At 33.1% G+C, this 27,536-nt stretch overlaps 6 protein-coding genes across 21 annotated transcripts; 2 read left to right on the top strand and 4 right to left on the bottom strand.

Annotated features, from left to right (window-relative positions):
- Positions 1 to 60: 60 nt before the first annotated feature.
- On the bottom strand, positions 61 to 2,023 carry LOC136777211 (transcription elongation factor S-II-like). 4 transcript variants are annotated; one of them, XM_066733360.1, is made up of 4 exons: positions 1,783 to 2,023; positions 1,368 to 1,545; positions 916 to 1,274; positions 61 to 820 (listed from the first exon to the last, which is right to left on the bottom strand). In XM_066733360.1, the coding sequence occupies exons 1-4, from the start codon at positions 1,849 to 1,851 to the stop codon at positions 485 to 487; spliced, it is 942 nt and encodes a 313-aa protein (XP_066589457.1). In that variant the 5' UTR covers positions 1,852 to 2,023; the 3' UTR covers positions 61 to 484. The 4 variants fall into 4 exon arrangements, with proteins under 4 accessions (XP_066589457.1, XP_066589459.1, XP_066589458.1 ...); XM_066733362.1 differs by having other exon boundaries at positions 1,779 to 2,022; XM_066733361.1 differs by having other exon boundaries at positions 1,775 to 2,022.
- Positions 2,024 to 2,256: 233 nt separating this feature from the next.
- Rnb (R and B) lies at positions 2,257 to 6,720 on the top strand. 4 transcript variants are annotated; one of them, XM_066733344.1, is made up of 7 exons: positions 2,257 to 2,843; positions 3,376 to 4,051; positions 4,125 to 4,354; positions 4,416 to 5,141; positions 5,201 to 5,337; positions 5,435 to 5,705; positions 5,775 to 6,720. In XM_066733344.1, exons 2-7 carry the CDS (start codon positions 3,800 to 3,802, stop codon positions 6,703 to 6,705), a joined length of 2,547 nt encoding a protein of 848 aa, XP_066589441.1. In that variant the 5' UTR covers positions 2,257 to 2,843; positions 3,376 to 3,799; the 3' UTR covers positions 6,706 to 6,720. The 4 variants fall into 4 exon arrangements, with proteins under 4 accessions (XP_066589441.1, XP_066589442.1, XP_066589444.1 ...); XM_066733345.1 differs by lacking the exon at positions 2,257 to 2,843 and having other exon boundaries at positions 3,255 to 3,707; positions 3,765 to 4,051; XM_066733347.1 differs by lacking the exon at positions 2,257 to 2,843 and having other exon boundaries at positions 3,255 to 3,707; positions 3,785 to 4,051.
- Positions 6,721 to 7,714: 994 nt separating this feature from the next.
- sad (Cytochrome P450 family protein sad) lies at positions 7,715 to 10,676 on the bottom strand. Of its 2 annotated transcripts, XM_066733358.1 has the most exons (7): positions 10,586 to 10,676; positions 9,492 to 10,090; positions 9,197 to 9,387; positions 8,758 to 9,098; positions 8,389 to 8,613; positions 7,981 to 8,190; positions 7,715 to 7,853 (listed from the first exon to the last, which is right to left on the bottom strand). In XM_066733358.1, the coding sequence occupies exons 2-7, from the start codon at positions 9,977 to 9,979 to the stop codon at positions 7,737 to 7,739; spliced, it is 1,572 nt and encodes a 523-aa protein (XP_066589455.1). In that variant the 5' UTR covers positions 9,980 to 10,090; positions 10,586 to 10,676; the 3' UTR covers positions 7,715 to 7,736. The 2 variants fall into 2 exon arrangements, with proteins under 2 accessions (XP_066589455.1, XP_066589453.1); XM_066733356.1 differs by lacking the exon at positions 10,586 to 10,676 and having other exon boundaries at positions 9,492 to 10,165.
- Positions 10,677 to 13,623: 2,947 nt separating this feature from the next.
- LOC136777202 (uncharacterized) lies at positions 13,624 to 27,516 on the top strand. Of its 8 annotated transcripts, none has more exons than XM_066733337.1 (8): positions 13,624 to 14,228; positions 14,298 to 14,396; positions 21,062 to 21,160; positions 21,225 to 21,401; positions 21,469 to 25,294; positions 25,385 to 25,783; positions 25,860 to 26,171; positions 26,244 to 27,516. In XM_066733337.1, exons 1-8 carry the CDS (start codon positions 14,136 to 14,138, stop codon positions 26,453 to 26,455), a joined length of 5,217 nt encoding a protein of 1,738 aa, XP_066589434.1. In that variant the 5' UTR covers positions 13,624 to 14,135; the 3' UTR covers positions 26,456 to 27,516. The 8 variants fall into 8 exon arrangements, with proteins under 8 accessions (XP_066589434.1, XP_066589431.1, XP_066589430.1 ...); XM_066733334.1 differs by having other exon boundaries at positions 13,624 to 14,018; positions 14,114 to 14,228; positions 21,469 to 25,783; XM_066733333.1 differs by having other exon boundaries at positions 13,624 to 13,881; positions 13,993 to 14,228; positions 21,469 to 25,783.
- LOC136777208 (venom carboxylesterase-6-like) lies at positions 14,299 to 16,738 on the bottom strand. 2 transcript variants are annotated; one of them, XM_066733354.1, is made up of 8 exons: positions 16,481 to 16,738; positions 16,119 to 16,416; positions 15,837 to 16,034; positions 15,597 to 15,775; positions 15,369 to 15,534; positions 14,965 to 15,300; positions 14,767 to 14,893; positions 14,299 to 14,708 (listed from the first exon to the last, which is right to left on the bottom strand). In XM_066733354.1, the coding sequence occupies exons 1-8, from the start codon at positions 16,700 to 16,702 to the stop codon at positions 14,549 to 14,551; spliced, it is 1,686 nt and encodes a 561-aa protein (XP_066589451.1). In that variant the 5' UTR covers positions 16,703 to 16,738; the 3' UTR covers positions 14,299 to 14,548. The 2 variants fall into 2 exon arrangements, with proteins under 2 accessions (XP_066589451.1, XP_066589452.1); XM_066733355.1 differs by lacking the exon at positions 14,965 to 15,300.
- Positions 16,980 to 20,369, bottom strand: LOC136777207 (venom carboxylesterase-6-like). The gene is made up of 9 exons (XM_066733353.1): positions 20,364 to 20,369; positions 20,028 to 20,297; positions 18,802 to 19,105; positions 18,494 to 18,691; positions 18,230 to 18,408; positions 17,983 to 18,148; positions 17,572 to 17,907; positions 17,369 to 17,495; positions 16,980 to 17,289 (listed from the first exon to the last, which is right to left on the bottom strand). Exons 2-9 carry the CDS (start codon positions 20,289 to 20,291, stop codon positions 17,103 to 17,105), a joined length of 1,761 nt encoding a protein of 586 aa, XP_066589450.1. The 5' UTR covers positions 20,292 to 20,297; positions 20,364 to 20,369; the 3' UTR covers positions 16,980 to 17,102.
- Positions 27,517 to 27,536: the final 20 nt, after the last annotated feature.

Here is a 27,536-nt window from a genome sequence, read left to right on the forward strand (position 1 = left end):
TTTCATAGATAAACATACTTTTATATATTATTTCTATAAAAATAAAAAAATCCAAAATCGTTGTTTAAAAGATGTATATTTAAGACTTAGATCTTACGTATAATTAAGTGCATGTAATATGCATACATTTTCTAGTGTCACAATAAGTTTCAAGATTAATATTTTTACAATGCACTTTTTGTATATGTGATTTTAGCACGCTGTTGACTAAAGTTTATGGAAATATTTATGTATAATTTATGATTTTATGGCTTTTATAAGCATAACACTTGAGAACTACTGAGTTTCATTAAAGGAACATAGTCATTTAGTCAAACTGCTATTTTATCGTATCCAATCAATAGCACTTATTATTACTTTTATGAAGTATGAATAATTTTTCCAGTAACTAATTAGGCTATCCAGCAATTCATCATAAAATGGAGTACAATTTTTACATTTTGACAATTAGAGAGAAAGAAATGACAAGATTGGTATAATACGTTTAACAGAATTTCCATCGATTGCCGCATTCGTTGCATAACACAAATGTGGTCATAGGTTCATCAGCCGATCGTGTTTGAACTTGATTGTAAGTACAATTGCGTTTTTTGCACTTCCCACATTTTAACAGATCTGTTTTAGTCCCTTGAACAGTAGCAAGCTGGGCATCATTTATAGCTTCCTTTTTAAATTGTTCTCTTAATTGCTTGATTTCATCACTTGCCATTTCTTCTGCTGTCATAACTGCAAGTCTAGCTGGTGTAATAGCTCCTACGATGAAGTTTGTTCTCAAGTTAGGATTTTTAACATCACGCAAATTTGCCACTCTGCTGCGTACCTGGATATATATATATATATTTCAAAATTAATTGTTTTCATTTCTTGTCATCAAAATAATAACTTTAAACATAGGCATCAAACTTAAAACTTTACCCTGTTCTTATATCTATTGTCAGTATTTTTAAATTCTGCATAAATAGCCTCCTCTAGCTCTTCTGCCAATTCTTCTGGTGATGCACAACCATCAATTGTATTACCATCTACCCTCAAAGCTGCTGCTAATAACTCTCTACATTTAAGTCTCACAGCATCTGTTGTAGTAGGCGCAGGGAATAAAGATTGCTTTCTTTGCACATCTTTACTTGATTTTTCCTCTTTAGCAACTACATCACTACTGCTATCTGATGTATCTTTGTCTTTCTTTGAATCATTATCATCCTTACTCCTTTCTGACTTCTCATCCCTCTTTTTAGAACTACTTGATGAACTACTTCCCTTATCCTTTTTACGCCCTGTGGTAAGAATACTATTATAACAAGTCAAATTACATAAAACTGACACAAGTTTTAAATAATTTATAGTAGATAACTCTCCACTATATTAACCTGATAGGAACTTTTTCCAATTCTTAATTAAAGTTTTAGATAAGGAAATAACTTCTTCATCCCTACTTGATTTTCTTAATGCGTTAACAGTCATACCAATTCTGGTTTTAGTTAAAAGTTCCAAGTTCATAGGCAGTTTCTGTAATATCTTAAGAAGCTCCAAAGCTTGCTCCTGGCTCTTGAAAAAGAATATTCATTAAACATAAAAATAAATGATTTTCCTTTTGTAAGAAGTTGAATTCTTTAATATAAACTAGTATATGATTAAAGATAATTGTACACACAAAACAATCATACTAACAAAGTTTTGGATAAATAATGCCACTTATTCCCATAAAAAATTTGTTTTTCCGTTGCACTATCATGAAATTTTTTGCGCGACATGCAACTATCATTATTTTACTCACTTACTCACCGTCCCGTCACCGCTTGACATCTTCATTAACTTTTTTTGAATTCGAAGAACTTCTTCTTCTGCATTCATCGTTAAATATTATTTTCTTCTACACAAAAATCTCAGCATAAACAGCACGAGATGCTAAAGATTCTATTGGATTGTATATTATCGGATATCCTAGGGAACTCGGATATGACGTCAAAAGTTCTGTGCAACCAGTTTCAGTCAAGTGATGCTGCAGTGATGCCACTGTCAGGGGCAGGAATAATCAGGATTGCTAGGCAGTGATGCTAGAAAATGAATTTTTTTGTAACTAAAAGACGAGTGGAGGGGGTGGAGGGTTATGCACACACGCATACATATGCACATATATACATGAAAAGTGAGAACGTGATTATTACATTTTTGTTGTAAAAGATTTGATTTTTGCATCACTAAAGGGTGAGGTTCACCAAGCCCGTCTTGGGGCTAGCTGGGCTAAACTCATACAGCTCATGTAACGGAAACTATACTACTTTAGCCCGAAAGTTTACCATATTAGCCCGGCTAGGCCTCAAGCCGGGCTTGGTGAACCCACGTCCCACCCTAATGCTTGCTAGCCAACGCTAGTTTATGCTAGGGCGGGGTTACCTTTAAGCTAACTTCACTCCGTATACTTTCTCAATAAAATATATAAAGAGAAGTTATCCGCGTGTCCAAGTCCCGTTAGAATCCGTTAGATGGCGTTCCCGACGTGTTGAAACATAATAAAAAGGTCACTATGGTGCCAAGTTCAAATATGTTACAATGTAATTATAAAATCGATAATAAAAATTCATAAATAAAAAAAATGACAAGTGCAATTTTGGAGATTTATAAACCAAATGTTCTTAATGTTGTTCGTTTGCATTAATTTACAGATATCTTACGTTAGATTATGTCACGTTGTCACTTTTTTCGTAGTTTACGCTTGACACTGTCGTCTGCTTATTATACGTCTCATAGCTTCGATAAGTTGACGCCAGAGGTACCACTTTTGCTTGGACAATGGACATCAGAAATATCAGAATTCAGAGGCTGCATTTATTTGTTAACTGCGAGTATGTATATACACCTTTGACGGGATTCGAACCTAGGATCTTGTGGTTACTAATCCAGCGACCAGCATTTAACCCACTCGTTTATTTCCTCCTTTACAAAGTACAGGCTTAGAATTGAACTTTGTATTGAATACCTTCATAAACATATTAATGTTAATATTAAATAATTACTGTTATCTATAAAATTATATTTATGCTGAGCATAAACGCTGTTAATGAATATTACGTTTAATTTGTAGCTGTTTAATTGTTAATTTTATCAATATAATTGTGAGATATTTTATTCAGAATGAATATTCCGGAGTAATATCAAAAAACAAAATGGGAATAAGGAAAAGGATAGGAATTAGACTGTGCAACCAAAAGGAATACACAGATGGGTTAACAGTAAAGTTAAGGAACAGGGTCCCGGAGTTGCAGGATACGATAGTGCTAATAGCACTAAGGGTGAACCCTACCAAGTCGGGTTAACTCTGGGTTAAGTTAACCCGACTTGGTAGGGGTTCATCCTAAGCAAAAGCACCTCATGCAGGAACATGGCCCTCGATTCGAATGATATGGAGAGCAAAACCTGGCGCAGCTCGCAAGCAAATACAATGGGAGCATTGGGAGCAAAATTATATTAGCGAGAAACGCTCCACGAGGCGGTCATCTGGCGGCATTGTGTCAAAGTGGGGAGTGTGAAATAGAGACGGAGAGTTCACAGAGTGCGCTAAGGCGAGGCGGCCCGAGAAACCCGGACCGCTCACACTGGCTCACACCAACACACCTCCGATCACCAACATAATTAAATACATTTACTGTCTAGTACATAATAGTACATATGTATCATACACTACTGTCAGTGATGTTGCTTCAATGCAGGTCCGTAATAAGAGTAAAGAAGGCAAATTATAGGCTATGTTTATTAATAAACATTAGTGAATTGGATTTAAATTGAGAATTTTAGATAAAATATGTCATCGAAGGATACACGATCAGGATGTCAGCGATTTTCAGAGCTAAGGAAACATGTCAAATCGGATTTTAAACCTGGTATTATTTCTTGTCTGACAAGCATTAAAAATGACTCGAAGTGGCACAAAGTTGCGGAGCCAAAAGATTTTTTAGTTTTAATAGATTTATTAAAATGTCAAACTTTTAAAATTACTAATCTTACCTTGAGTATTACTGCTGATTTGTGCAGATGGGCAGATATAAGAATAAAGGTTAGTATACTTCCATTTTTTATATAGAACCTTTAAGGATGAACACATGTAAATAATACTCTTATTTTTATAGTTGAGAGAAACAGAAATTGGAATTAATGCATTGTGGATTTTAAAGAAATGGAAATCAACCAATGTTTCACAAAATTTACATTGTCGGGCATATAGATTAATTGGTAACTTAATGAAATGTGAATTTCATGCAAATTCTATGTGCAATCTTGGAGCTACCCAATTTCTTGCTACTGCTCTACAGGAAAAAACAGATGTGGCAACTCTTTTAATGGCCTTGAGGGCTGCAAGGTATATATATAAAAAATTAATAAATCACATTTATATTGTTAAATCTTGGCTCCTATTACAGAACCCTCTGGAGCATGTGTGAAAAAAGTAGGAAGAAAATCTTAGATGTTGATATTATCAAGAATGTCACAGGATTATTAGTAATGGCTACAGAAAAAGTTGGCAGTGGTGATCAGAAATATTCTAAATTAGTTGAGGCTTGTTTGAAAGCTATGCGTGCATTTCTGGTAACTTTAGATCCTCGTTGTGGTCATCAGATGAGAGGAGATAATGATACTCAAGGATATAAAGTTATTGTAGAGTATTGTGGAAAGAATGACAAAATGGCTATTGAATGCTTATATAATCTAACTCAAATAGCAGAATGTCGTCCTATTCTTGGAAATTACAATGCTGTCAAAAATTTAATAAATTTAATCACCCAGCATTCAATTATGTCAAAAGAAGTCATTACCAGCTTATGCTCATTTTGTCGCGAAGCAGTCAATAGGGCTAAAGTACGGGAAGATAATGGTTTAGAAACAATTTTGACGTTATTGAAAGATGATGGATGCAAGCAGTATCATCCTTTATTGCTTCATGCTTTAACTCAGTTTGTTTATGACGACGTTGGCATTGATATAATGGTTAATAATGGTTTATTAGAAGTTTTAATATCTAAGCTGAAGAAAATGGTCGCAGAAATAACGGATGGAGAAGAGGATATAAATAGCACCAGAAAACGGCGTCATAATTCGTCGCCAGATAGAACAAAAGAAATAAAATATAATAAAATAGGTTTATCTAGGTAAGAGTAGCCCTAACAAGTAACCACGAGCATATAAATTGTTTATTTAATATTTGTAGATTCAGCTCGGATTATCCTGGTGACTGGAGCCCCGATAGTACTGCTAGTGTTTCTTTTTCACCGCCAAGTACCCCGCGTAATTTTTCATTCGATGATAACGCCGAAGATAATTATAGCCCTGTGTGCAGCGAGGAAGGTAATCTTTTATATAAATAATTCTTTTGCACCATTGATCAAATATTATTTAAAAATTGTCAAATATAGTTTACTGAATAATAAACTTTTACAAACAGAGCCCCAAGAAGAGGAGGAATCGCTAAAAAGCAGCAAATCAATAACGCTAGACGCAGATGATTCACAAGATTCGGCAAAGTCTCACAAACCATACATAAAAGAAATTCAGAAAAATGAAAATATTTGGACAATAACATTATTAAGTAGATTAAGCTATTCGAATAATCCTATCGAGAAGCTAGCCGACCCAGCAACTATAATTCCATTAGTGACCTATGTAAAATATTCAAAAAATCAAAAAGCATCTAGAATACTCACTAGAATAGTCAGGTAAAAAATACTTTGTGATGACCAACAAGTAAATCAGATTAGAATTAATTGCTGTTTTGTACGAAATAGGAACACGGCATATTTAATACCCTTGGTAAAAATGGGATTCGTATTTGAAGCACAGACTCTACATGGCTCCGAGCATTACATTAGGCAATTATGCGCCTTAGCAGAAACTGGTGGTGCGGTTGGTGAACTATCAACGATTCTTCTTCGTGGACGTGAGTGTCAGAAATTAATCATCGCAGTGTCAATACCATTCTTAATTAAATCAAGATATCTCTTGAAATCGCTGCTATCTAGCTATGGTGGCTTACGATTAATATTTCACATTCTTGAGTACAGAGACCATATACTTCTCAAGTTTGCAGTATGGTCTATTTGTCGGTTAGCAAATACACTGCAAATTATGCCGGATAAAGTGTATAAATATCAAGTGAACGACAACACACGGATTTATTGTGATAATAATTATGAGAATCTTCCAAGGCCTGCTACGGTAACGTTTGTGCTAGACGACGGAACAACAGTTGATGCATGCAGAAAAACTTTATGTCAAAAATCTGAAGTCTTCCTAGCAATGTTGGAAGGAGACTTCTCTGAATCAGGAAAGAGGCGAATCAAGCTGAAGGACGCTTCTCAGGAGGGACTGAATACTTTACTTTTGGCAATAAACGGTTACAGCTTCGAAAACGAGAATATTGAATCGCTTCTCGATGCTGTTCTCCTAGCTGATAAATTTCTCATGCCAGATGTCTCAAATATTTTAACTGAAAGCTCTATCTCCAAACTAAATCATAAAAATTTTAGTCGAGCGTGGAGCTGGGCTCGAAATAATTCTTGCGATGAGTTTAAATCTTGTTGCATAAAAACTTTTCTCACCCTTGCAATGTCGCAAATGGAGAGAGTTCAAGCATTTTGTGATTTTGCAAATGGAGAATATCTGAATGAATTTCTTGATGAAACTAAAGAGATCATCAACAAGGCCTTGTGTCGCTAATCATATTAATCTATAAATTTAAATTCATTTACGGAATACGCTTTAATGACGTAGGTTTGATTCTATAATACAATCACAAGTTAATTTAACATCATCAATTTTATCTAATTATACATAGTGAAATCAATGAAATATTATTCTTATAAAATTTGGTACCATCCGTTGTAGTATACTTATTTGCATGCGTATACTATGCATACCGCATGTGAGATTATAATTCGCGCAAACCAGAAGACTGTGATTAGATAAGAGAAGATAACTGTAAGAAGTAAGGTTAAAGAAACAAATTAGGTGTATGTATTAATTAAATTAATAACTGCATCCTATTTGATTAAATAACAATTAAATGATTTGGCAACACGGGGTAAACCATTCACACTATAATAGGGTGTTAATTCTCAATTAAAATTTTAGTTAAGGGGGGGGGCTAGATACAGTTTTTTTTTAAGTTTCTCTTGTAATTCCTTCTGTCGCAAGCATTCGAGTTAGCGCGAATTAATCATACATGCAGAGCATGCATTATGCGTTTTTCTAATCATGAAATGCAATTTGAAATTGTTTAATAACGCAGTTAAAAATAGTTTATATAAATTTTATTTTTATCTTTCAAAATAATATGTTATTAAAAATATAGATATATTTTTAAATCATGATATTATACATAGAGTGTACTATCTAAGTATACTACTACGACATTTTTTTAGAAAATCGTCATTGAGTGGCTAGTTTTTGAAGGAACAAGCAAGATTTTGAGTGATTATTGTCATTCGTATATACAAATTATAAGCGAAGATTGCATTTTACATTTATCGCGTATTTCTATTTTTTTGTTACAAAATAAATTGTATATATCTAATTAGATAATCGATTTTACATTATAAAAAGAGACCATGCCTCTTAGATATTAAAACAACATAATTGGTGACGTTACATAATAAAATCTGACAGTAGTATTAAAAATTATTTTTTTCTGTAGTTATATATACTTTTAATTACGTAGTAATCTATACCACTGTTGCATTTATGAAATGCTAATCCCTTAATTTGCTCAATTTTAACTGAATCGGTTCTGACGGAACAGATATCATATGTAGAATCATTTCTACTCGATCTTTGTTTATACAATCAATCTTGAAATTTTTGACAAGCTATAAAAAATAGATGAATAATTAACTGTAAAAAATGGATAATCGATATTGATCTTGGATTTTTCGTGCTATGTAAAAAACTGCAAGATCAACAACATTTGTATCAGTTAATCTTTGTGTTAATTACCTCAGCTAATGCGAGTAACATCTGAGTTTCTGCCAATTTGCGCCCTATGCAACTTCGAGCACCCATTGCAAAAGGTAAGCTAGCATATGGGTGAATTACTTTCTGATAATATCCATTATTTCTCATCCATCGTTCCGGTTCAAATATCTCTGGGTTTTGATAATTTGAAGCTTCACGCCCACTCGTGTAAAGAGATAGTAATAGTAAATCCTGTGTCGAAAAAAAATAGATTATTTGAATGGAACAGTGCAATTGTAATTATAGTATAATAAAGAAATAATAATGTATATTTACAATAACGCATTAAATGATACTTTAAATATGTATTTTAAAGAGATACGGTTTTTGGTTTTCTCTTTTTTCAGATTACGTTTGAGAAAATCCTGATATTTAACAGAAGCAGTATACCTCCTTTTGAACGAAGTAATTATCAAGGACACTGTTCTCTGGCAAGTAGCGCGTAAGGAATGGTGCTGTAGGATATAATCTTAATGTTTCTTTAATGACTCCTTTCAAAAGTGAATCGCTGATTGATTCCTCTGGTGGTAATCCTCTTAAATTATCACGCAATTCCTTTTGTATCTCCGGATGACGGCTCAGCATTAATATAGCCCATTGTATAGAGAAAACCGTCTAAGAGCAAATAAGTATAGAATATTTCAACTATTACAAATATTTATAACCGTTATATGTATTTATAGAGAAAAATCAAGCATATTGTAATTATTTTGCAGGGGATAAAGAGAACAGAGTGCGTATAACTGATCGGTGTAATACCGTGTCACCAGCAGCCAGAACGAAATCACCGATTATCCTTGAGAGATCAGTTTTGTTTACGCCATCCTCCATCATTCTCTGCAGTAGACCGTCCCCGCCGATATCCAGTATTTTCGACACCAGACTATGCAGAGTGGAGAACGCTGAGTCCGCAGACTTGACGAATTTTCTCCACGAAGGGAAGTTCCAAGTCATAGCAAGCTTAGCAGGGAGCATGGAAAGCTGAGAGGTGTATTCGAATATCTCGTGCAAATTGCTGGCAAGGCTGTTGGAATATTCTTTCAATATCTGATCCTTGTGACAATGCCAGCTCGTCGAACCCATCAAAGTACCAAGCATCACTATCGAAGACAAGTGTAATTTTAATTCATGGATAATTGCAACTTACCTATTCTTCTCATTCAGCCGATATTAATGCTAATGTAACATGCATATCAACCTTCGTTCGACCAAGCATATAGATGTGGCTCCAAGTGCGCAACGTACGACCGACTCTCGCAAATCGCAGCTAATTTATTTGCCAGATTCTCAGCTGCAATCTGACAAGGCCTTATCATCCAATTCGTCGTACCTGGTGCCAGCAATATTTTGTTCAATATTCTACGAAAATGTAACCACTCTTGATCGTCCCTGCACACAAAATCAACGATGATAGTGAATCTAATATCTACGAGTGATCTCTGTGATTAACTTGTAACAATATAGAAGAGAGGAAATTAAGGATACACACGTACATGAAAAGTAATCCTCTTTTTAAGGATCTCATTTCATTATAAAGCATCCAGGCTTCCGGAAGAAAGTGTTTGGGCGTTGGACCCTCCAACCGGAAGATCTTACCATACAATTGAGGAGAGCTGATGAAGATAGCCGGAACTGGACCAATTCTTTCTCTATAAATAGGCCCCAATTGTTTGTGTCTCCTATCGACGTATTCGTGTAATTTTTTGGCGCCTCCGGCAGAAATCAGAGATAGAGCCGTACCAAGGAGCGGTAATCCTCGCACTTCCGGTATCTCGCGTAGGGATGCTTTTCCATTCGTACACTTTTCATCTCTCTCATGGCGCCCGCTTTTGCCAACCCTAACGTTTGCCCATGTGTCAGCAGCCTCCGATAAACCAGAATTACAACGAGTCGTCCGCCATCTCTTTGACCATTCTCTCCGTACTTTAATCGAGATCGACAGTAGTCTCTCTCGTCCCGTTAATTTCCCAGTATTTATCATTTTCCGCTTCCTCCTTGCTATCCACTTTTTTATCCTCTTTCAACGTCTCACTATTAAATCAATCTGTCACCTTTTGTCCCTTCGCGTCCTACCATTCTCTTTATTTCTGCACTTGAGAAAATGTATTTTCAATTAAATTGATATACGCGAGACTAATGATTTATTTTAATTTGCAGGAAGGCGAAAATTAATAAAATGAATTTGTTCATAGACGGAAGAACGTAAAAGTTAGTTTGTAGCCCCAAAGGAATTGGAAAAGAATCGTGCAGAAGAGAAAGTAAAGCAGCGACTGTTAAATTGCAAATGGGAAGGAAATGAACGAAGAGGAGGTAGAGTACGGTAAAAGAGGATAGCTGAGGTGCAGAAAAGAAATGGAAAGCAACGGAAGTCAGCTATAGCTCAGCTACTGCAGCAGTGAACAAGGAGCGGAAGACAAAGCGCTTCGCGGCTGTGAATTTTCAGCCTGAGAATCCGAGAAGAGAGACGTGCAGGATTCTTGGCATTAGGGGGAAAAGAGGGGAAGCGAGAAAAGGAGAAAGACAGAGAGTGAGGGACAGATGGAAAATACCGTTAGCTATACCATTAGCATGATAACCGTTCGCTTACCCCTCAAGCCAAGGTTTCCATTTTCTATCACCCGCGCTCCGCTTCTGCTCTTATAACCAACGGCGTTTGCATTTTTAGCCGATCAACGCAGTTACCATTAAGAGCATGTAAGAGAACTACTATTTCATAAATATATATATAACAGAGAGATAAAAAACGTGCGGAAGCTTCACGACCGTTAAATTTGATGTGCAGGAGCACCGTGTATTTTTTTGTAAAAGATCGAAAATCTATATTTACATGAAAGGCAAAATATGCTATATAAAAATGAATAATCTCTATGACTAACGTATATGTACTAAAGCATCAGAGCAGGCAAAAGTTGTTTTCCAACTTTTTTGATACAAGTTCTGCAATTGATAATAGACACTGTCATATTTATCTAAAAATAAAAAGAGGGAGAAAGAAGCATCTTCCACGCATTTAATTTATAGCTTATTCAATTATTTTCCATTGGACTAACGCCTGAAATGATCCTGAACAATTAAAATAATAGATAAGGATCAATACAAAAAGCGTTTTTATAAAAATAATAATTATCTCGAGATTATAAGCAGTACTATTTTGACACTGTTCTTTCTAGGAGTAATATTAAGGGCAATAAAGTTGTGAATAAAAATTTAAATAATATCGAGTGATCAATTTTTTCTCAGTAGTGTTTAAGTTTCATATGTATTGAAATGAATCAGTAATAACTCTGGCCATGACGAAAAAATATGAACATAAGGGTTAAACGAAATTGAGAATTAAAGACACAGGATCATAATAATCTGACATTCAAGATATCACTTGCATTTAACTTCACCCAATTATGTATACTACTCTCACTGCACGGTACTTGACAGTTTCAAAGAATTATAAAACGGGTGTCGTCGTGACCCTTCATTATTCTAGCCGACATCTAGAGTGGGGGATGCACGGGAATTTTAGTTCTTGACTCTCCGCGCTTCTAGTAGATGCCACATTCCTACCAATGTAATATGCAAAAGGAGACGTGAAAACAACGTAGTATGTGCCTCTCTATCTTCTTATTCTTTCTTCTCTTTTCCATCTTACTTTCTTCGTCAATCTTTCCTTATTCTATATTCCGTGCTCTTATAATCCCTCTGCAGTCCCAGCTTTATCGCTAAATATTGCTTATATTGCATATTATTCATAAAACCATTTCAGATATAATTATAATCAATAGAATTTAAAGAATTGGGAACTGAAAAACCAGTTTCTCTTCGTACATCTATCTGTGCAGGCTTTAATATATTCCAAGGTCAAATTATACACCATTTATTTAAATCACATTCAGTTCTCAATTCACGTGTACATTTCGGTATTATATTTATATTCGAATCGGTTTTCAATTTCTATCCTTAAAATATTATTTGATAAATTGAACAAATATTTACTTTGTCAAAGAAGACATACAGAAAGATCAAAATTCCATTGTCACATCTTCATGAGACTTCTTTTCCCTCACACGTATACACACATTATATTCATATATAGAAACCACACAAATATTTTCTCTCTTATTTATTTTTATTATTAAACTTAGAAGTTATCTTTAATTAAGTAGCCTCTTAAATTTATTAATTTTCAGCAATGTAAAATATAAGCATTGTTTGGTCAGCAATTATATATTTGTAAAGATTTTATGTATTGAAAAACTTGGATAAAATAATGCATTTTTTTTACAGATTTGTAGTTACCGCCGAATGTGAGTTGATTGTCATCGTATATATAAGAATGAAATGAGATGTTTAAGCATTAAATTCAAGTGAATTTAAAGAAGGTTATTTACCACATAAGCATGTAAATAATGTTACATTTATATGTAACATAATTCATATTATTTATTTGTTTGTGCCGTATAATTTAAGATCAAATTTACAATTTGTAAGAGAATATATCAGTTACAGTAATAATTATAATGCTATTTTCTATGTAAATTAAAAAAAATTATGGTACTAAACAAGAAAATTAGAATCGTCATGCTATTGTCATTCAATCTTTATCAATCGTCTACATGACAGTCATTTCAGAATCATTCATTTCGATATAATTTGGTATTGTATGCTAGTTGAATACTAAACAAACTAATAATGTGTAGAATGTAGTTGTATTCTTATAAAAAAAAGTTACTACAAAAATGATAAATCTTGCCGACAGATAGCTCTGTATGTTAAAACATAATTGGATATTAGATTAGTACATACACATTTTTACTACAAACATGTTTATTAGGACACTGCCAAAAAGAGTTGAGTATTCTTAAAAAAAAAGATAGGTTTTTTTTATAGATGAAAGTAATTAGAAAGTATTTTGAAATATATGATATTTCAAAAAATGCATGTACCGTTATTATTTGTATCACTATAATTTAAATTAATTTGTACTCTTATAAATAGATATTTTCAAGGGGTTTTTATATTTGGCTGCCCACTGCCCAGGCCTATTGAAATGATTTATCTATAAATCTCCCTTCAGCGAAACAAAGCAATATACCCAGCCGACACTCAGCGGCACTCAGCGGTAAGTTAAAATACGTTTATGGGCTATCAAGTGATCAACCAATCATATGCGTATTTTACTTAGCGGCCGAGGCTACTGAATGTTGACTGGATACATCCGCTGAGTCGTGTGTATGTTATATATGCACCAATGCAGGTGTCCGAATTCACGAATAGTTAAGCTAACCACGAGTTAAAGTGGTATAGCTTGTGTCACGGACACTATTTGTTAACTTGAGTTTAGCAAATTAAACCTCCGTTAACGGGATCCCTCACGCGTACTTTACCGACAGTACAAGTCAATAAACAATTCGTTTAATAAAAGTCAAAAGCGAAGCAAATTGCAAAAACGGGCTTCTTTATGACAAGGTGCCAATTCTAACGAGTCAATCGAGGTTAAAAACACTCAAATTAGTTGAAAAATAACGCTGTACCACTGTCCCGCGTTCTTGAAGTGGAAATAACCAAAAGTAACCTCTCTTCAAGAACGCAGCACAATGGTACAGCGTTATTTTTCAACTAATTTGAGTGTTTTTAAGTTCGTTTGACTCGTTAGGACTGGCACATTGTTCAACAAACGCCTGATTGTTCAATTTGCTTCGCATTTGAATTTTATTAAACTAATTGTTTATTGACTTGAACTGTCGATAAAGTAGGCGTGAGGGATCCCGTTAAAGGTTTGGTTGAAACGGCCCACAGGCCACAGCGTTGTTACTGTTGGTATTTGATAGTTAAATCCATTCAACCACATTTTAAATTACTTAATGAGTCGACCTTCAGCTCAGGCAGAATGTAACGGGAACCAAAACAAAAGATTTTTTGTTTAGTGCTTTAGTGTGAACTATTTGTTATACTTACTTTAATCCTTTATATTAATATAAAGTGTTCTGTATCGAACAATAGTTACTTCTTTTGTCTGGAAACTGCTGGTACTCATGTATAGGTTATGTTTACAATAATTTTTCATCGCTTCCTTATTATTAACCAAAGCATAAATGACAGCATAGTTATTAAATAATTAAAGCAAATATACTTTATTCTAAATCATGGATATTATGCCAACACAAGTGTACGAACATGATAGCTTTGAGGCCACTCAAAGGGTTACATTTGATTCTCAGCAAAATGAATCACAAGAGGTAATACAAATTATAGTTGTAAATATTTTATTGAGATTTTAATTATTGTTAAAATAAAATCTTACGCAGGTTGGAATTTTGCGGATTGACGAAGTGTCTTATATTATCAAAAAAGGAACTAACAAAATTGGAAGACATCCAAACTGCAATGTGGTGTTAAACAATGATGTAAGTTTTCTATTAGTATTAGTATAATTTTTTTAAATATTTTTCACCTTTAATTCTGCATAATAATTTATATAAATCCTTTAAACTTATGGAATTATTGGGTAAAGTGAATTATTTATTTAGATTACTTTAATTAATACATTTTCTTGGACTTATTTGTTTTCATTAAAATCTATACTGTCCCAGAATGAAGTTTCACCAAGATGTAAAGTATGATCCATGTAAATCTTATCTGGCCTGTTAATATATAAGTAATTAAGATGAGAGCTATACGGATCTAAAGGCTTCCAGTATACATCAGTATTTGGTGTTCTATAATAAAAAGAATATTTAACAGACTAATGCTTAAAAAGGTTGTTAATATACATACCCATTAGTTGCAAAGGAAACCCAGATATCTATAAGTTTTTCTCTCATATGAATATCCGATGGTTCATTAGATGCATTGGTAAACGGTGTTTCAAATATTAATGCAATATCATCAAGATGAGAAACACCTAAAACAAGACCAATTTGTATTTTCATCTTTAAAGAATGTATTGAATTTAATTAATTGCTACTGAGTTACCTAAGTCATAATTTGTTTTACTCAAAAATTTAGAATAGCTTTGAGTCCCTTTATAGTTGTAATAATAAAACCAGACAGGAGAATTATAAAACTGAGAGTAAGTTTTTGCAGCTAGCTCAGCATCTACTATATATAATCTATCACTGGCCATCTGCACAAATTCTTTAATCAGCGAAGAATCTATCTTCTTGTCTCTTATATAATAATGTCTGATTCTGTTAGCCACTGAAGCTTGATTCTCTATTGCAATGGTACGATTAAAATCCAAAATCAATGGAGCAACTATCTCCCATTTATCATTTATGTATGTTAGTGCCTCGTTGTTTGTAATGAATCCTTTAGAATTTTAAAGTGGTTGAGTGACTTCTTAATTGGCTTTTTATCACAAAATGTTTAATATTTACCTCCAACAGCATTGAGTCCTTCTTGACTAACCACTCCAGTTAACCATGGTAAATCTTGAGCTTTTTTTTCTTTAAATGCTGTAATTGGATCATACTCAATAAAAGGGTATCTTCCTCCTTTTTCTACAACTGGCCCGAAAGGTGCAAATGGTGTGTTGTTTAGTAACTGTAAATTAATATATATTTATTTCACCAAAAGAGAAATCTACTTGAAAATAAACAACGTACCAAAAATTCACCAACAGAGCCAACAAGTTGGTTTGCTGGTCTGTGCTGCATACATTCCACTATTGTTATAACATTTCTAAATGGACATCCAACTAAATCTCCTAACATTAAAGTTTTTTCCAGTGAACCTTCTGTGAGAGCCCAGCTGTTAAAAGCTGTTCCACTTGCGGATATTCCATCTGAACAATAATTTTTTAATGCATACCATCAATCTTATTAAAAATGTTAACTTATCATTACTTTGGAAATAACCAGCACTCCAATGAGATTGATAGTGATATTGAGCACTGGCAGCTCCAGATCCTTGCCCAACTATAGTTATTTTATTATTATTTCCTCCCAAAGCTTTTGCATTGTCTGAGGTCCATCGAAGTGCCAATCCTTGATCTTTCAGACCCATGTTACCAGGAACAACATCATCTTCTGTGCTCATGAAACCTATGTAGAATTTAATTAATTAAACATACTTAACTCATATAGAAAATTAATGTCTAATTACTTCAAATTTGTTTCTATCTTTACCTAAAGGACCAAGTCTATAATTAAATGTTACCAGTATCACATCTCTATCAAGAAGATATTTAGGATCGTAGAGGCTTCCACCAGAGTACTGAAATTCTCCTCCATGTATGAAAAACAAAATTGGCAGAAGCTCTTCTTCATTTGTAGTGATGGGTGTATAAACATTTATGTAAAGACAGTCTTCTGAGCCTTCTATTTGATTGTTAGCTTTTTTTAAAAATGGATTGTACTGCATACAAATCGATCCAAACGAGTTTGTAAGAGCAACTCCTTGCCAGGGAAACATTTGCATTGGTGGCTGTATGTAACATTCATCATGAATATCACAAGACTTATCAAATTTAGCAGATGATTCACATTACCTGAAATCGCAATTTTCCCACAGGTGGCATAGCGTATGGAATACCTTCAAAAGCACGATATTTTCTGCCATTATTAGATGTTTTGTAGTAGCCTTTAATGTACCCGGTATTAATTAAAACTATTGGTGCACCATCTAAATTTTCTGCATACACAAAAGATTCAAAATAGAAATTAATGACTAAAACAATTAAATTTAAAGTTATTGCACAATCAATTTTCATATTTTTTTTAATTTATAACTTGGCACTGGAAGCTACAAGTATAAGAAAGTAACTGTTCTAAAGAATACGCGCGCGAGTGGTTAATTAAATATAATAATCATTAGTAACGTCGCTTATCTAAAACAATATAATTGAGGCACCTATATATAAAACTTGTTACCTCCAGAAAACTTGTTTTTATTTTAAATTGTGAAAAATACTTAAAGTAAAATTTAGAATAGAAATTGAGAAGCAAAGGTATAATACACTTATATAAAATATAAGGATTTCATTCATTTATAAAAAATTGTATTTATTTATTTACAAAAATACATAACTAATAATTTAAATGAAATATTTCTTGATACAAAATTATCAAAGTGGTATTAATATTAATTAAAAAATGTTAAAGGAATTAATTTTAAAGTTCAGATTTAACATTTGGAGAAATGTTTTCATTGAATTTAATAGCAGTCCAAAATTGTTTTTGTCCAAAATTATCATTAGTTTCCATCGCGATTTTGTCAGGGCCAGCAATGTGAAGATAGTGTAATTCTTTAGTTAAAGGATCCATTTTAGGCCATTCAACTCCTCCAATCTCAGGAATCCTAGATAAAAAGCGAGCAGAGAACATTAAAAATTCATTTTTTTTTTTTACCATGGTTTCCAGAGAAAGTGAATAATTACCCATTGTTGGCAAATGAGACCCAAAAATCTATTAGTTCGCTTTGCATTTGTAAATCACTTGTAGTAGTGGTAGGATCCATGTATGGGGTATTTAAAACTGTGTATGCATCATCAGCATGACACACTCCTTTTATTAAAAAAAAAACTTTATTAAATAACACAAGTTAAATTAAAAAATATGCATACATTATTCAATTACTTACCAAAATTCTTGTTGGTACCACTCATATAATCGCTGAGACTAGAAGCTCCTCTGTATGAAAAGTAATAATACCAAACTGGGCTTTTGTTAACTTTTGCCTGTAATCTGGCTGCCTTTTCGCTGTCGTAAACGAAAAGTCTATCACCTATAAGCTTGACCAAAGGATGAGCAGTTTCAGTATTGATTGGTTTTGAATCCAAATATTGTTTTCTAATCATTTGTGCAACGTTAACGTGTTGATCTTGGGGCAAAGTGTAATTGTAATCTAATAGATGGGGTGCAATGAGATTCCAGTTAATGTCCAAATGTTGTAGAATTTCTGTATTATCGACGAATTCTAAAATATGAATTTAATTTTATTAATTTTAATGTAGACAATTTTTAATAATTAAATTTTGCACTGTTTCTTTACCAGCAGCAGGATAAAGTCCTTCTTCACTGACCACACCAGTAATCCATGGAACATCCTGCACCTCTCTATCGTTTATAATTTCTACCGGACTACGTGAAATAAATGGCATTACACCACTCTTTTCTACTACTGGTCCAAATGGTGTGTAAGGGTTGTACATCCATGGCTAAAAACCAAACTGTGATTACAGTCAACTCATACTTTATGTTGGTACAAAAAGAAGATCATCAACAGTTTCTTATATTACCATAAATTCTACAGTCGCCATAGAAACAGTTCTAGCTGGGCGATATCTCAAACAACGAATCATCTCTTTATTATTAATTGTTGAACAGCCCATTAAGCTTGCCAATTTCTTAGCTTTCTCCAAAGAATTTTCAGTTTGGGTCCAGCAATCTAAAGCTGTCCCACTAAGTGAAATACCGCCTGGAAAGTGTTAATACAGTCACACAAATGTGAGTGGTGTATTTGTATTTTAAATTAAAATTTTCATTATTCATATACTACTAACGTTGAAAAAGTCCAGCGGACAAGGGTGATAAATATTGATAATGAACGCTAGCACCACCAGCGCTCAAACCGACCAAAGTAATTTTATTTGGGTCTCCGCCGAATGCCTGAATATTTTGTGCAGTCCAATTTAAGGCCATGGATTGATCTTTCAGTCCCATGTTGCCTGGTACAATTGTATCTTCGGTACTCAAGAAACCTGGAATAAATTTGTCAAACTATACAATTTATTCAAAAATGAATCTTCAAGTGGTAACGAATGTGGGCTCTATTTTTATGTTTAATAATTATTTCCATTATAATACTAACCAAATGGTCCTAAACGGTAGTTGATGGTAACCAAAATAACATCACGATCCAATAAGAATTTGGGACCCATGTCTTTTCCTGTACCAAATTGGAAGGCTCCGCCATGGATCCAAAAAATTACGGGCATTAAATCTGTATTCCCATTTTCACGTACTGGCACATGCACATTCAAATATAAACAGTCTTCAGAGCCCAGTACTCTTTCATGAATTGGTTTGTGCGATGCGTGCAAGTATTGAATGCAAGGTGCACTAAATTCTGTTGCTGGATAGACACCCGTCCATTGTGGAATTGGTACTGGTGGCTAAAATAAATAAAATCCATATCAGAGTTGTTTTGAAAAGGATAAACAAAAAGATTGCAATCTTTCGGTATTATGGAGGGAACAAAGATTAAATAAACATTCCATCGGGAATGTTGACCGATTATTTCTGAGCCGTTATATGAATATTAACTATATAGTGATTACTCTAATGATAGATGGAAAGATGTCAGTTCATTTGACATACATGATCTCAAAATAATGTCAACTCGTTTAAACGAGCTTTCAATCCAATCAACCTTGAATGTTTAATATCTTTTCTTTTTTTTTTAATAAATTAATCAGTTAAATTTTATTTATCATAATTTTCGACCCTATCTATTCGTGAGCTATATAGAAACTCCTAACATTCTATCTGACTTTCTTTTGTTTCGGAAAAACGATAAAATATTTTTGAGTTTAAAAGTAATGCTATATAGTAGAAATATAATGAACAATCTTCACACATTTATACCGGAGAATATTTATATATGTATATAGTATTTTGCATTAGCTATTATCTATCGGTAGTGCACCCCGGCATGAACGTGTTAAATGAGTTTACCACTTAGAACGTTTCATGGCTATTAGCAATTACATATTGAATCTGTTAAAGCAAAAATTGCAGTTTTTAGAAAATTAAGACGTTTGGAATTTCCATTCTTAATAAAATAATTATTACTTTTAAATATATATCTGATATTAATACTTATGTGATTTAAGAGATTCCTTGACTAGAAGCGAAATTATTCAATATAAAAATTCATTTATATAATATATAAACTAGAAATAATGATAGAGAAATGATAAAATTTATGTTTCTAAAACTATCAAAATCCAGCACATTTTTAAAAATTTTAACAAATACTATATTAAGCATCGAATATTTATTAGTGATAAAATTTTAATTCAATTGTAAACTTACCTTGAACCTTAATTTTCCAGAAGGGGGCAAAGCATAAGGTATCCCCCTATAAGTTTCAATTTGTCGTCCATGCAAAGTTAACTCATAGATTCCCTTTACTGGTCCAAGAGATGTTGTCACCATTGGACCATCGTTGGTAGCAAAACTGAAGGCCACAGAGGCCAGAGAGCACAATATTGCCAACCACTGTGAGCTCATGATCTTGTCTGTGGCTGCTGAGATCTTTCCGTCGCTTATTAATAAGTCTTCATCACCAATACACATGTAAAGCTGTTTAACAGATATTCTTCTTATCTATATGACACTTGATTGTGTCTGTGATTTTAGTGAACCTACCAGACATTTTTTCATATAAAGATTCCACCTTTCTGCTTTGTGATATAACGCCCTTGTTTTTATCAAGATCATATTTTTATTACATAAACAAGTAGAGAAATTAAAAACACGGAAGTATATATATCTTAAATCGGACTTAATAGAGCCACGATATTAACTTCCTTGTAGAGATGGATGTTATGAATTGAATCAAATGATTGATCAATTCTATATTTAATTCTTTGCCTATTTTTGGGGAAAAAGATTTTGCAAATTTTATTATATAAGTAAAGTTTAAAGGGTAAGGTATTTCACTTAAAATGTGGCAACAGAAATTAATAGATTTTCATTATGTTAGAGTAATGTATTGCATAGTTCAATGATAACGAAAAATGTAGTCGCCATTGCTTTCAGTTGCTAGTGTTGTTATGCAATATGAACATAAGTAATTTTTTATAATTCTATTGACTGACTTACATAACATTGAATCTCTTTGGCTATTTGGAAACTAAGAATAGAAAAATCTTAGAAAGTCCCTAATTTCAAAATGAAATCTTCTAATTTATCATTGTCCACTTGACTCGTATGTGTGATAAGATTGGTAATATTGACGTAAATGTGACGTAAACAAATATGAAATCTGATCGATTGTAATCCTTATTATGATTATAACAGTATTAACAGTAGACAACACTTATAACTCTATTTTTTGGTTGCAGACTGTCTCGGGTCATCATGCAGAAATAGAGGCTGGTGTAGTGTCTGGAACAGCGTTTATTTCAGACACCAATTCTACCAATGGGACTAAATTAAAAAGTGTAAGACGATTTGATTTATTTTAAGTATGAAAATCGTAAACTATATGTTACGTTTTTTTTTTAGGTGTCCTTAAAACCAGGCCGAGCTTATCAACTAAAAGATGGAGATACTATTGAATTTGGAAAAGTTAATGCGATTTATGAAATTCCAAGTGAATGTTTAGTATTAAATACTCCACTTATTGTAAAACCCAAGCAGAGAAACTTAACAGTAATTCCAAGCATACCAGATTCATTTACCGTAAGTGTACTTTCAAAAATTGGCGTATGTTCGTTAATTATTTAGTTAATAAATTGGTTATTTTCAGGAAGACTTATTGGATAAGGAGAAAAATGATTCATTGATTCCAAGTTCTCAAGAAGGAGAAGACAACATTTTCAGGAATCCATCTTTATTATGTAAAACATATAATGTTCGGAAAAATATAGGAATTTCTGTGCAAAACGAAACTGCGAGCAAAGATTATTCAAAGGATATCCAGAAGGCCATGAGGAGTGAAAACAAAATCATTGATAATTTGGATAATCTGGAATCTCAGGGTATCGAAAGCGATATTCATAACGCAGAAACGCAACTAAATCATTTGGTTACATGTAAAATTGAAAAGAACAAAGATACGTGTGATATGGAAACTCATTTTAAAGAATGCAGCTCTGATACCGAAAACAAACAGCTTGACGTCAGTGAAATGGAAACGCAGGTTAATGATTGGATTACAAGATCGAGTAATAGTATTTATGAGAAAGAGACACAATTAGACCTCATTGATAGTAGTCGTGGTGAATCTGCATCGCGACAACAAGAGTATTCTGATATCCACGATATGGAAACACAGATAAATTTGTTTGATAACGATAATACGAAGGAAACCCTACAAGACGGTAATAAAGAGACTGCAAAAGATATAGATGAAGATATTTATGTTTTTGAGACTCAAGAGAACGTGGAGGAACAACGGAATCCTATAGCGAAGGAAAATTCAAAAATAATCGTTGAATCGGATGATGAAGATGTTAAAGAAGTAGCCGAAAATAATACTGAAACGCAAACTTCAAAAAGTTTTGCTACAATAACAAATGAAGATGCGAAAAACAGTGATTTACGGGAATCTTCCCCAATTTCTTCATCAGAAAAAGTGATGATTGTAAATAGCCCACTGAAAAATAAGACATCTCCAGGAAAACGTTTACCTCTCCGATTTAATATGTGCATTTCTGATAGCGATTCTGACTCTGTGGGCGAAGAGAAAAGTTCTAAAAAGTCACCACAAGATGCATTAAAACTGTCTGTGAATATGGATGTGTCTGAAGGGATATCATTGAAGAAAGATGATTTAACAAGTATAAATGTAGATGAAACTGCAAAAGCTTCTACTAGTAAAGGCAATAATGAGGGTAATCAACGAAATTCTGATAATGAACTTAGTGGTGAATCCGATGATTTATTCGAAGTGGCTACACAACAAAATAATATAATTAATCAAGGTACCCAAAGTAAAATATCTAACAGTTTATCTCAAACCATTACACGCCAAGATGACGATGCTATTTTTTACGCAACTACTCAAATTGTAAGCACAACAAAAGAAATTGTCGAGAAAATTGATGTAGCCAAATCAGATTCAATTGAAAATAGTGAGAATTCTGTAGCTGATAAGAGTATTGGAGCAGTTTCTATTGAAACGAAAATTACGTCAACCTCTAACGGAGGAATATGTCAATTAAATTCTGTTGAAAAGAACAAGGTATCGAAAAATTGCAATGATTGTACAGGAGATGAAAGAGGTGTAGCAAATGAAGAAGGTTCACAGATTACGGAAGATAAAAATGAGTCTTTAAATTCTGACTATCACATGCAACCTACTCAACTATTACAATTTTCTGACGTACAAGATAATTCTGAGGAAGAACATGGCGCAAGTGTTGAAGACTTAGAATACGAGCTTGCACCAACGCAACTACTGTGTGTGCTCGAATCTCAACGACAGGAAAAAAGCCCCAGTCCTAAAAACGTAAGTTCTAATTCAAAAAAGACTGACACGCGTAAAACTAATCTAAATGATTCAGTGGAAAAAAATTTGAATGATATGTTTGAAACTGTTACTGAAGAAGTTTATCAGCCTCCACAAATATCCACTCAGTATCTTAATGATGCCCTTGAATTATCAGAGACTGAAATTGAAACACCTAATGATAATTTAGCAACTAAAGGTAATGTAGACGAAAATGTTCAGAAAAACTCTGTGGCAAGTGGTTCAATTCATCAAGATTGTTTTGATGAGCCTAGTAAGTGTTTAACTGCCAAGAACCACCAAGCTATGGATCAAGAGGATTATTTCAAAAATATTAGAAGCGATGGAAAACACAGTTCTTTTATTCATTCGCAAAAGACTGACGAAATAGAGGTAATTTCAAGTGAAATTGATAGGAACGTAAAGCCATGTACCAGTTCTACACAAAAAAAAATGAAATTCGACTTAGAATCAACTCAGCCGAATTCCGACGTGCCAAATACCAGCTCGAATGAAGTTATGAAAAATTCAAAGCCTAAAAGAAGACGAAAGATTAAAAAGGGCACAGGTCTTGAATCCGACTCTCAGTATTCTGGTGAGTCAGATATATGCTCACAGTTGAGTGGAACGAGTTTAGAACTAAATACAGAAACAAAAAAATTAACTGTAGCTTCAGCATCAATTTCGAAGAACGTCAAAGTTCCAGAGGAAAGTTCAAAAAATGTTAAAAATAGTGTAGGGCCTGATACAAGTGCAAAATTAAATATAAATACCATTCCAGAAGTTGATTCACAAGAATCATATTTCGTTAATTTTAAATTTAATAGAAAATGCAAGAATATCATTGAAGATGAGCCAAGCGACCCAATAGTACTAACCGAGGTAAAAAAATCGTCATTCACTGAAATATCTCTTACATCACGTGTGCCTGTGCATGGAACCGATTTGAAAACAGATATTGATGTCGATCAAATAGCAAATTGCACGGAAGAGACTTCTGGACACGAAGAAGAAGCTAATTCAGCTTCATTTACAAATTTATTTAGAAAAGTTGAATATTCTCTACCTAAAATTGATGATGATATTTTGGCAGATTTACCTGCTGTTAAAATATTAGGAACTAACTCTAACCCTGCAAGTCCTTCCGCGCTATCTGCTATTTCTGAATCTGAATATGATTTTGAATGCTTATCCCCTGTTAGAAAAAATAATGGATATCATGTATTGGTAAAAGAAAATGATGAAAATAATGAGCCTGTTTATGCTTTAGAAAAAGATTTCGATTCTTCGAGTTGTCACAACAGTCCATTAAATAAATTAATGAAAATGAAAGATTCAATAGAATTACTTCTTTCTGGCAATGCTACCAATGACATGAATTATAAGAATTTGAACAAACTGGCTGATGAGTTACTATCAGTAGAACCAGTTTATGGGTCAAAACGATCAAAGACTGCGTCAAAATCGTACAGTATGGAAGAGTCATTTATTTCTCTAAAAAATAAATCTTTGTACAATCGTTCATATTCCGTAATGATTGAAAAATTAAAAAACAATGAGAAAACGACGCCTCAATTTAAGAAACCGATTGCTGAAGCTGATTCCCATATTTTTCAGATACCCAAAGCTGCTCCCATTTCCAAACGAGGTAGAAGGAAAACGACGAATAATGACGTAGTTAATAAAATTGTATCGATCCCAAAGGAGCATGAAAAGCGAAAGTCTCGAACGACAGTACAAGATATAGAGGGGCCAAAAGGTAAGCTTGTAGTATATATAGAAAAATTACCAATTAGGACCTTAAATCTTGTAAATAATAGAACGAAACTCTCAAATATAGCTAATGAGAGTGTTGAAAAACCAGGCATCAATAAACGTAAAAGGGAATCATCAAAATCAAAGCTTTCACCTAGTAGTACACAAATGTTAACAGAGGTAATAATTTCAAGTCCACGTAGTAGGCGGAGTAAACGTCAAAAAGTAAACGAAAGCCAAGAAAATAGTCAAAATTCTACAATGAGGATACCAATAAAAGCAAATAAACCAGCAATTCGGTCAAAGAGGCAATCTAATCAAGATATTCAACAAGCTGAACAAGAATCAAAAAATACAGCAGGCAAAGGTTCTCAAATTAGACATAGTGCTAGAATTAAAGGGAAAAAAGAAGTAAGTCAAAACCAATCAATAATTATTACAAAAAAGCCTGAAATAGTTCCAGCAAAACGACGTAAAGTAGAAGAAACGGAAAAATTATCAACCGTGATAAGAAGAAGTGCAAGATCAGACAAAACCACGTCGGAAAGCATTTTAAATTATTTCCCGTCAGGTACACCTATATCATCAACATCACAGTCTAAAAATAAAAGCTCTAGGGACAATACAATAGATGTAATAAGTGGTTCAAACGAGCTTGTCAAAAAAACATCTAGTAGTTTTTCAACTATGTCATCATGTTCAACTTTTGGTGAAGGGCTTATTGTTACTTCAACTCCATCAAGAACGAGAATGTCTACCTCTAAGCTTAATTTTAATTCATCGTCACAGATCAAGCATAAGATTCTATTTACCGGTATTCAGGACAATGAATTCAATAAAATTTTAAAAGAATTAGGTAAAGATAATATTAAAACTAAAAGATCATTTTATTTTGTTATTTTTTCCTATTAATTCTATGATTTCTTGTTCAGGAGCAGTAAAATCTGAAGATCCTCGAAAATGCACAGTTTTGGTAACTGACAAAATACGACGAACCTTTAAGTTTCTTTGCGCATTAGCGGCATCTGTTCCAATTGTATCTATTAATTGGTTACATGATAGTCAGACAGCTGGTACATTTTTGGATTATGATAATTATATTTTAAAAGATCCAGCAATGGAAGCAAAATTTGGCTTCAAGCTGAGGAAGAGTTTAGAAATATCTCGACAGAAAAAGTTATTAGACGGTTATATTGTTATTTTAACATCTAATATTCCCACACCACCTATAACGGAGCTTAAAAGTACATATTACTCTATATTAATTGAACTATATAAATAAGGATGTTATAAATAATATTTATTTTTATTTTTAGACATGATTACAGCATGTGGTGGAAAAGCATTGATTCGTCCTCCAACTCCATGGTCACAAAAATCTGTAATTATTTCTTGTGAAAAGGATATAGATCACGCGAAAAAGCTTCTAACAAAAGCTCCGAACAATGTAACAATTCAGTCAACAGAATTTTTGTTAACTGGAATTTTAAAACAAGAACTAAATTTTGTTAAAACTAGGCTTGTATGAATTTATAGTAATAATGTTTACGATACATTCCTTTATAATTCAAATATATAAGCCTATTACTAATGAACCTATGTCTTAATTTTAATTTATGACGTATATGACAACTATGTATATAACTTTTTTTTTTTAATTTTATTATAACGTTTGTTTTTGTAAAATAATTGTTAATGTTACATATATATTTCAGCTATAATTAATAAACCTTGACAAATTTTTATTTTACATATATAATAACATTTATTTAATTGGAATACAAAAAATTTTTAAACTATATAAAACTGAAAATAATGCAAATTTAAAAAAAGTCGTACGCACGCACGTATCGTTCATCTTATACATGAAATCATCGAGTTTGAAACACAAGGCGCGTTAGGTATATGGAGGGGCAAAGTAAAGGCCACTGCGCACTTTCTTTATCGCCCAAACACTTGCAATGTGACTGGTACACGTATACCAGCCCTGTGCATATAGCTTTTGTATCTTCGACGCAAAACTTAGATACTTTACAGCGCAATAAGATCTTTGTTAGTTTTAAACGATTGTACTGAAATTCTTATTATTATAAAACAAGTAATGTTAGAACCTTACAAGGGAAGGGAAAACAAATATACACATTTTCAATGCTTTGATTAGAAATATTATCTTATCATTTGCAGTACACTAGTGTTTTTAACTTTAAAGAGTGTGCACTAATAATTTTTCTTAGTTTCACTAATAGAGTTTTAAAGTTTATAATAATTATAAACACGCGCTCTTAGCTATCTACTGACGTATTTCATGAACTCCAAATTCAGTTTAGCCAAAAGTGGAGTAGCCTAGTGAAAGATGTATGTTGATGGTTATCTTAAAGTTGATGAAACATTAAGTTTCATGAAATTGCTAAGACCTAAGATTTCATATAATAGAAGTATTAAATCGAAGAATCATGATCAATGACTAAATGCAATTGTCAATAATGTAATGAGAAATTGATTTTCTGCCTGATGTTTTGTGGAGAAATTTCAGAGTTGTCAAGGCTCCTGAAGTCGTTGACAAATCCTCAAGGAACAAGTTTACATCACAGCCTGTAAACAAAAATTGC

The sequence above is a fragment of the Prorops nasuta genome, unplaced genomic scaffold (genome assembly GCF_024137725.1).
Source record: "Prorops nasuta isolate Cenicafe-Biocafe unplaced genomic scaffold, Cenicafe_Pnas_1.2 PNAS00010, whole genome shotgun sequence".
Taxonomy (NCBI): Eukaryota; Metazoa; Arthropoda; class Insecta; order Hymenoptera; family Bethylidae; genus Prorops; species Prorops nasuta.